Source organism: Aptenodytes forsteri, unplaced genomic scaffold (assembly GCF_000699145.1).
Source record: "Aptenodytes forsteri isolate BGI_AS27 unplaced genomic scaffold, ASM69914v1 Scaffold178, whole genome shotgun sequence".
NCBI lineage: Eukaryota > Metazoa > Chordata > Aves > Sphenisciformes > Spheniscidae > Aptenodytes > Aptenodytes forsteri.
This window is the reverse complement of record NW_008795136.1, coordinates 949,483-959,419: the sequence shown is the minus strand read 5'-3', so window position 1 is coordinate 959,419 and position 9,937 is coordinate 949,483. Positions and strand designations below refer to the sequence as shown.

Here is a 9,937-nt window from a genome sequence, read left to right as displayed (position 1 = left end):
AATTAGCCCTTCTGGAATCTCAACAGGCAGTTTTTGGAGGGGTTGTGGGTGCAAGAGAAGTAGTGAAATGTCTTCCCTTGTGTCCCGGTTTCGGCTGGGGTAGGGTTAATTTCCTTCCTAGTAGCTGGTACAGTGCTGTGTTTTGGATTTAGGATGAGAACAATGTTGATAACGCACCGATGTTTGAGTTGTTGCTGAGCAGTGCTTACACTAGTCAAGGACTTTTCAGCTCTTCATGCCCTGCCAGCGGGAAGCTGGGAGGGGGCACAGCCAGGAGAGCTGACCCAAACTGGCCAAAGGGATATTCCATACCATGGGACATCATGCTCAGTACATAAACTGGGGGGAGGTGGCCAGGGGGCGGTGACTGCTGCTCGGGGACGGGCTGGGCATCGGTCGGTGGGTGGCGAGCAATTGCACTGTGCATCACTTATTTTGTATATTCTTTTATCATGATTATTATTTTCCCTTCCTTTTCTGTCCTATTAAACTGTCTTTATAATGTGGTGGAGGGGGGGGGGAGTGAGCGAATGGCTGTGTAGTGTTTAGCTGCCTGCCAGGTTAAACCACAACACCTTGTCTGTTCCACTGAGAGCTTTAACTAGAGTGTATTCTATCTGAAAGGGAAAAGACTGGCTTTGATTTTAGTTTGAACAGCATACAGAATTCAGGTTTCCTGCAAGTTGAGATCATTAACGTTGGGGAAAACTCTCAGATTCCGCTGAGAATAAACTCTCTCCTTGTTGTTTGGAATGACATAGCCTGAAGGATCCAGAAGCAGATCATAAATTAGTTTTGTTTTGCTTCTGTTCAATGCAAGATGAAATACTTGTTTTATCGTTTCTCTAAGTCTTAATGACTCTGGATTAATATAGGAGACATATGCAGTACTGCATAAGCTATGTCCTTTAAAACTTCAACTCTCAGTATTGTTTAGCCTAACGTAAGGTCTTGATACTGCCTTAAATAGACTGTGCTTCAATTAATGTTACCTTATTCTGAAGCCACTAATATCACAGGGATGCAGATTTAGATCTTCTAAAAGATCTGAAACATTGTGCACTTGGTGAAATTGAAAAAGAAACTTGTCCAAATTCCAGGATTAATGAAAAAAAAAATTGCCTTTTAAAAAAAATCACAAAAATGGGACTAAAACAGGGAGGAAATGAACTTGTAGACTCTCTCTCAAATGCCACAAATTATTTTCCTCGATCTTCTTTCCTCAGGAGCTTAACTTCTGTCCTCTTTATTCCAGAAGAGCTCTCGCAAATGAAATTCCTCTAAGCCAGAATACTTCTAGTAAAACCAAGAGAGATCAGATTTCTTTATTTCAAGTTTAAGATGAATAAGCAGACTGATATGAAATATGTTGCATAAGGCTTTAGAAGAAATCAGCCAGAAATCACTTGATATTTTTGGTAGCACCAATGTGTTTATAGTATGTTCCAGACACTCAGGAAAGGAAAATTTCCCTTGAAGATTTTAGTCTGCTAGCATGCTGCCCTTAAGGTTTTCTTCATCTTTTATGCTTAGTTATTGCTGGGATCATGAGCTTAATACTTGTTCCAGAGAACCACGGTAGAATGGAATAATAGCAGACATGACTCAAACTGTGACTTTAAAAGTTGCCAACTATGACACTGTTTGACCAACTATAGAAACATGTGTGCATCAGGAGGCAGAGATACACTACAGGGGCAGAGATAAAACAAATACCACCAAAGTTAGGCAATTTGTAAATTTTCCAGTATTAATCTGTTGGGGATAACAGCACGTGCTCCCTATGTTCCAGCAGTCCAAAGAAACACTCGTACCTCTCTGGGCAAGAGAGTGAGTACTCCTTGAGTACTCAAAGCTGCAGTTTTAAGGCATGATCCAGAGAATGTGGAAAGGGATAAAATAGTGGAAGCTTTCTGCTCTGTGTCGCACCGCTGCCTTGATACTAGTAGCTCAACTATAGTTGAGCTCAGAAAGGGGTCTTGAAAATCTCCCTGCCATTACTCACAGAGTCCCAATATGTTGGTGTGTTGTAGTGGGAACAGTACACAGGAAGGTAAAAGATCAGATTTGGGCTATGATGTTGCGCCTCAGTAGAAGAGAGTGAGCAAGGGAGAGACAGTGCAGAGAATAAGCAACGGCAAAGCACATTTAAGGTCCTTAAAAGCAAAAGCAAACTGAATGAGTACTCAGTTTTTGGAGATGGTTGGCTGTAGACTACAAGGAAATCACAAAAACTGTATTGCAAGGAAAAAGGCGTATTACATGTTTAGCGTGTATTTAATCTGCAGCCATTTTAGCAACGTGGGGATGTTTCTTGCAGTGTTGGCAAAGATTGTTTTCTGGGTGCATTTGGGGGAAAAAAGCATTTTATATCTTTTTCCTCGTACGCTTTCTTCATCCACAAAAAGACTAGAGGAATGTTTTTAGCAAGAGGCTAGTGTCAACAGTGACAGTGTATGAGAGGATGATTCTTTAGGAGCAAAGATCAAAACTCCTTATGTTACTGTATCAGTTTAAAGGCAAAAGTTACAGGTGCTGAATTGAAATGGGATTTGCTGGTCAAAAAACGAGCTGCAACAGTGACTCCTAAACCCATTGGTGTAAACATGTTGTCTGAGACTGTCTAGGTGGATACAGATAGAACCCAATGCAACTGTAGGGCTCCTCATTTTTATTTGAGCTCCTGCCAGATGTTCAGCAGCAGACATGTGCTGTCTGCCTTCTATGTCCAAATTCCTCATGAGGTGTAGATTTCTGTCTTCGTACTTTTTATTTTAGTTATAATGTTGAGAGCTTTAGGATAATATGACCAATAAGATAAGTGAAAAGATAACCATAGACTGATAGAGTTTTTCTGTGGTCTTTAGATCAGTCCTTATGAAATGTCTTCAAGTACTTGTAGTTTAATTGAAGTAGTAAAGCTTTTTCAGGCTTGGCATCTGTCCAGAGGAGCTTCCCAAACTGTATGAGCTGTGTTCAGATATTTTCTTTGTGACAAAAGGCTGATAGTCTTCTATTTGAGGGAGGGACGTGATTCAAATGTACAGAATCATGAAGCTTGTGGACGAGATGAATACAAACAGTTCTTCAGCAAAGCTTGCAGTGGTAGAACAAGGGGCACTTTCTGACACTAGAAAGAGATCAAATTAAAACAGCTAAAAGTACTTCTTCAGGCAGTGGGCAGTTAAACTCTGGTGCTGTCTGCCACAAGAGGTTGTGGAGGCAGGTTCAAAAAGCGGTTAGATGAATTTGTGGACAGCAGGTTCATAAATGGGTGCTAAAGGGAATAGGCAGGAATGTAGCCTTTAATTTCCTGCTGTAGCAGTTTAAGATGCTGAACTATGGGGAGAATGGGCTACATAAAACGGCCAGGCTCATCTGCTTTCCTTGAGTAGGGTGTCCTTTTGCCACCTTTGGAGACAGAGCACAAGACTAGATGCACTGCTCTTCTGACCCAGTAGGGTATTTCTTATTAATGCCTTTATTGCTGCTTTTTCCTTGCATAATTTGCATTTATCAAAATTGCTCCCAGTTCAGCCTAACCATGCCTTGCACTTTGCAGCACCTCCTCTAGGCTTGGAGCAGAGTACCACTTTTACATAAATTAAGCTGGCTGAAGTATTCTCTTATGAGTACTCATCGCAGTCGGCCGAAGTATTAAGCTGAATGAAGTCCTGTCCTACTTGTGTCAGATTCTCTCTGCTCAGCCTTTGAAAGACACGGGGTCACTACTGGAATAACTAAGTGAAATTCTTATTGATACTGCTGGCAAATCCCTGACATGGCAAAACAATACCTAGAAGGAAGAAGTTAGTTTAAGCCTCCCAAACTCTTAGTCTGCAGCTGTGGTGTATGTTGTGTTTTGTTTTTTTTTTTTAAGTAGCTGCTAAGCTGCAATAATCATTGTAATAAAGGGCTCTTTAAGTGTGTCCCTTTGTGGTTTTGCTTTTTTTAAAAAAAAAAGCTTAATTTTCACAGGGGTAGCAGATCAACCTGTGCTTTCTGACATCTACAGAAACTGCATGAGCAAAGGTCTGCAAGGGAACTGGTTAAAACTAAGTATAACATCTGGAAATTTCTGATTAGTTAGGTCTGAGCTGACGGTCCTTTGGAAATGGGAAAAGAAAGATTTTTTCTTTTTTGCCTCTGAGTATGTCAAAAATAGTATGAGAGTTCAAATATCAAGAAAAACTGAAATGTATGGGGTTTCTAAATTCTTTCCCCCTGCAAGACTTAAATCACTCAATGTGCTTTTGAAGCAGAAAAGCAAATCTTAGTTTAAAAAAAAAAGTAAAGCACCAGAGAATACAGAAAGTGATATATAGATCAGTGTTATGTCTTAAGGGAGAGAATACTGCAAAATTGGACACCTCATCACAAGGAATATTGTAAAGCTGAGAAATTAGATAAAAGCATTGAGAATGTTTAGAGGGCCTGGAAGAATAGGCAATTTACCTTGGTGGTAAATGAGACCCTGCTGAAGCGTGTGTTTTATAAGGCTGATAGTCAAAGGAGTATTGTGGGGCATTGAAAGGTGTCAAATCTGAAGGTAAAGAACAGGAAATACGTATATTATGTGTCAATAAACAGCAGAAGAATTGGGGTGTGGATAAGCAATGATACTGGTACTTGGTTGCCTACATCTGTCGGCATTGAATTCGATGTTCAGATATTAAACCATCAGTTGCTAGTGTTTAAAACGGGATCTTTGCAGCAAAAGAGGCTATCCTCTTTGGTTTGGTCTTTCTGAATTTCTTGCGTGTGCCTCTGAAGCACCTAATGTTGGCCTTGCTCAAATGTTGAAGTCTTTTTACAAAGCTCCAAGTGACTGTCGTTCCCTGTTTCAGAAACCTAGTGTGAGTGTTTCTTAAAACAGCCGAGGCCATGCAAGCCTCCTGTTTCATCTCTGGAGCTACCCAGTGTACTGGATTAGGGTTCTAATGAGGTTCACTCCCAGGCCCGTGAACAGTTCAGATCATGTGGAAAAGGGTCTAAGACTTCTTAATTTGGCTTTGCCACCAAAATAAATGATCTAAATTAAAGTGCATGCCCAGGTTGCATTTCCAGTGATGCAGTCAACCCTAACACCGCTGCTGAAGGCTGGGGCTGGAGCCTTCCATCCGTGCTCCTGTAACTCACCTCAACTTAGAGTACCATGTGTGAGCTGGTGCAACGTGTTAACCTGAAAGAGAACTAACTTGGCAAAAAAACCCAACTTGATCAGTTTTTACTTGGTTACCTAGCTGAGTCTTTGTGCAAAGGTATTAGTGGTGCTGAGGTGGTGGTGGTGCCATAGGAAAGAAAGGAAGGAGACCTGGGCTTCCAGTGGCAGGAAGCTGTTGTGTTGGCTTGGCTCCCTATGAAACCGTACCCTGAGTGTCTTAGTGTTTAATTTGAAAATGTTGGATATTGAGTTTATTTTTCTTGTTTGCTGCAGCCGGGGCTCCAGTGCAATGCTTTTGCAGGCTGCAAAACCTGCAGTCTGAAATATCGGGGACAATTCTGTAATAATTTAACGTTTCTGAAAGAATAAAAGTTCTTTTCATGTTATAGTCTTGTGTGAAAATGAATGCTTTGACTTTTCACCAAGGCCTCTACTGACAGGACAAGTCAGTGGTTTGGCTGCAAAACCTGCAGTCTGAAATATCGGGGACAATTCTGTAATAATTTAACGTTTCTGAAAGAATAAAAGTTCTTTTCATGTTATAGTCTTGTGTGAAAATGAATGCTTTGACTTTTCACCAAGGCCTCTACTGACAGGACAAGGGTCAGTGGTTTTAAACTAAAAGAGAGTAGGTTTAGATTGGATATGAGGAAGAAATTTTTTACACTGAGGGTGGTGAGGCACTGGGACAGGTTGCCCAGAGAGGGGGTGGGTGCCCCATCCCTGGAAACATTCCAGGTCAGGTTGGACGGGGCTCTGAGCGACCTGATCTAGTTGAAGATGTCCCTGCTCGTTGCAGAGGGGTTGGACTAGATGGCCTTTAGAGGTCCCTTCCAACCCAAACCATTCTGTGATTCAGGATCGATTATTTTGAAGGGGGGTTTTTTGCATAAATTACCAGTGTTACTCTTGAGTCTCTGTTAATTGGAACCTCTGTCTCCTTGACCCCAGAAAACTACAATTCTTGCTTCAGTCGTATTTTAGGTGCTCTCAGAAGCTGGTGTATGGAGGTATGATTTAGTTGAAACTGAAATGTCATTCCTACTGAATGTTCTGTTTTGTGGAAGTTGAAAAGTTATGATTTAAAGTTACCTGTAGAATATGATCTAGTGTTTGACTTGTTGGTCCTCTCTGAAACAGCAGAGATGTGACAAGGCATAAATTAGCCATGAATGCTATATCCTGAAGTATCCCAAGTCAACCATGCTGTTTTGCAGATGGGAAATTTCAATAAGATGAAGTTGGTGTATTTTGGATAGAAGTGAGGCATGCGCCTGTAAAGGATGGAGAGACATGTAAGCTGCCTTGAAAGCTCAAATCGAGTAGCCTGAAGGTGGTGTTAGCTCTTAGCTAAGACAAGGTATTTTCAGCTGACTGAACTAACTTGCACAGCTTGGAAATAAGGTACCTTTCTGGAGTTCGAATACCCGTTTGCTGCCTGGAAATAAGGTTGGGTTTGACTTCAGTGCCATACTTCTATCCATGGGACCCTTACGTCTTCAAGCAATTTCTAACAGCTTTCTGCCTGAAATAATATGGTTGATTTGGGACTTACGTTTTAATACCGAAAACTAGCTTAATAGAAGCTGCAAAACCAAGATGTTTTTTCTAAATTTCTCTTCTAAATTATTTGAAGTGCAAATCGCAGTGAATGCTAAACATAGCCCAAGTTTCAGCATCCTTTCTAATCTTTCATTTTATATAAACATCCTGATTGGGTAGTTGATACTGAATAAAAGGCTATCAAAATCAAAAACAGACAGTTCTTCTACTCGGGTGCCTGCAAACTAAGATTTTTAAATATCCTTAATGAATCTTGAAAGACTTGATGATTTTAGGTACTGCCAGTTGAGAAGATTCCTTATCTGTAGGCCGTTGAACTCTAGATTGAAAGAAAGATGGGAATAAGCTTATTACCAAACTTATGAGTGAATTTCAAATTGGATGTCCCTAGTGGAACAAAAATTGGTAGTTATTTAAAATATGACAAACAACATGAGAAAAGGCTCGTGAAATGGCTGGCTGTTGGAAGACTTCTGTCAAGCCGTAATGACTAAATGACATTCCAAACACAATTTTGCTTGCTAAATTGATTTGGAGACGGGCAGAACATGCATATATGTGTATGCAATTTGTCAATCACTTGTGGAAAATTTTAATAAATGACTAAAACCAGGCAGCCTAGGTGCAAAGCTAGACTCAAGTTAACTTCTGTATTTTTGCTGGAGTTGACTTTAGCCAGGAAAGACTTGAGGAAAAATGAAATGTCTAATCCAACAGTAACCTTAGTCTGCACTAACTGTTGAAGAGTCTGCAGCAGACTTGCATTTTAACTATTGATGAAGTACCTAACCATGATGCAGACTACTTCTGAAGTATTATCTGACTTGTTTGGGGATGCAGTGTCCTATAGCATTTGGTAATGAGAGGTCCTAAGCAAGGTATTTGTTTCATGTGAAACCTCAGTGCTAACGTGTCTGTTTTGGTTTGTGTTTTTAGGGCTCAGACGGGAATCTCTAATTTATTGCTTGCTGAGTGTTCTGTCTGGTGAAAGTCATGTCATCCATATTGCCATTCACTCCACCAGTTGTGAAGAGACTTCTGGGGTGGAAAAAATCTGCTGGTGGCTCTGGAGGGGCTGGTGGTGGTGAGCAGAATGGTCAGGAGGAAAAGTGGTGTGAAAAAGCAGTGAAAAGCTTGGTCAAGAAGCTAAAGAAAACAGGACAGCTGGATGAGCTTGAGAAGGCAATTACCACTCAGAATTGCAATACAAAATGTGTGACGATACCGAGGTAAGTGCTGTTGTGTTTGAAATTGTTACAACCACTTAAGAAATGATGAAATGGATGTTTCGGCTATCCTGTGAACAAATGACTAAAAAATCAGTTGCATGCTTTTGGTTCTTTAAAAATTCTTTAAAACCTATTTTGGTTTTACGTAGTGCTTGCTTACAACTGAATCACATGCTTTGTAAAGTCACAGTTTCTAATAATAACTTTACATTTCAATTTTCATTACTACGTAGATTCCAATTTATATGTATTCTGGTGGTGCCTAGCACAGCTCTTAGTTTGTAGCACTGCCTTATGCTTTTATTTAATAACCCTGTCTATAATCGGAGGGGCATACTTGAACCTACACTTCCAGTTAAAAAAAAAAAAGACTAGTTTTTCCTTGGTCAACACTTCAGTCATCTAATTATTTTCAGTTGTAGTTTCATGTAAGTTGTACAAGCTGCATCCATTCTCCCTTTTGAAAGGGACATTTTATCTTTGGAGGCAGGTTGTCTGAAGACCAGTTTATTTACTGTAATTATTATTTGTTATTGGTTAATGAAAGTGCTTTTTATTTAATAACTTGGAGTATTTCTAGAACTGCTCTTCTGATATGTATATACATTTAGGTGAGCGACTTGCATTCTACCCCTTTGACTTTCTCAACTTAATTCATAGCAACTGCTGTGCGAGAGGCAAGGGTTACGTCTGTAAGTATAATGCAGTCTGCTCTCGATTCGCGTTGTACAGAAATCCCCCTAAGGTGCATGTGTAAGCTCAGTACGTGCGACATAAGTATCAAATCACTTCACAGGTGTGTTTTTCTATGAAAAAGTTAGAGGATCTGGTGGCACAGAAATATTCTGGGCACTTGGCCCCTCGACTCTTAAAATAATTTCTAGGGGAGAGAAACTGCGTCTGGTTTATGACCTTACTTTCTGTATTAGCACATTCATCCCAGCTACTTTTAAGCTTTGCATTAATCATAGCGCAAGCTAGATTTGACTGGTGTCAGTAATGATTTCCATGTATCAAATGGGTTATAGGTGTTATCTGATAATGGTTTTAGCATTCTCTTTTAGAATTGACACAGCTTTCTGGGAAAATCATGAGTATGCTCTGAATGAATTACTACTATAATTCTGTTCTCTCTTTTCTGTTCACAAATTTGTTTCTAATGCTGCCCCCCATGTATTTTCTTCCCTAGAGCAGTCCCAAAATTCTGCGGGTTTCCCTTCTTCTTGCTTCCTTTTGCCAGCTGGAAAACAATCAGAAATAAAATATTGGAGCTTTCTTGTCTTAGTGTATATCAGTAGACTAAGATTGAAACCTGTAGGGATATATATTTCCTGACTTGACATGAGATGACTATGTATTTAGCAAGTCTTTACCACGACAAAGACAGAATGCTTAATTGGAAGGCATTTCGTACGACAGAAGCCAAATATGCCATGCACTTGATAATATGTGTATCTAACTTTTAGAGCTCTTAGACTTCCTAGAGCTCTCCTGCAGGGGTACTGGGGATAGTAGTAGTAATAGTAAATATTGCTACTTCAGAAGAATAATTGTCGAAATTTCATTTTGCAGATGATGTTGGAAGATACAAACAGTATGCTAATATATCATTGTTTTCCTAGTCTACTTGTCTGTATTTGAATCTCTCCTCCTGCTTGCGTGACCTTTTGTGTTAAAGTAGTCATAGTAAATAATTCTTTAAAACAGAATATGAAGCTCTATTGTACTCTGTATAGCCTCCATGTTGTGACCAGCAGTTCTTGCTGGGCTGTGATGTACTGTTCTCATTCTCATTCTCTTGTCCAGTCAGCTGTAAAAAGGACTGGACCTAGGTTTTACTTTTCTTGATTACCTTAGGGGTAAGCTGGTAGCTAGAGAGCTCTTCAAGTGGTGTTGGCTATTATACAGGGTTTAATTTTAAACTAAGAAATGGCTTTGGTATTAAGGGGTGAGATATCAGGGTTGCCAGCAGTGCTATACA

At 40.0% G+C, this 9,937-nt stretch overlaps 1 protein-coding gene across 3 annotated transcripts in view; it reads left to right on the top strand.

Annotated features, from left to right (window-relative positions):
* The first annotated feature begins 7,667 nt into the window (after window positions 1-7,667).
* Window positions 7,668-9,937, top strand: part of SMAD2 (SMAD family member 2) — a 40,316-nt gene continuing 38,046 nt past the window's right edge. For all 3 annotated transcript variants that reach the window (XM_009278436.2, XM_019471848.1, XM_019471849.1), the window contains exon 1: window positions 7,668-7,956. In XM_009278436.2, the coding sequence (XP_009276711.1) occupies window positions 7,721-7,956 (236 nt within the window). In that variant the 5' untranslated portion in view covers window positions 7,668-7,720. The remainder of the gene's footprint in view (window positions 7,957-9,937) is intronic.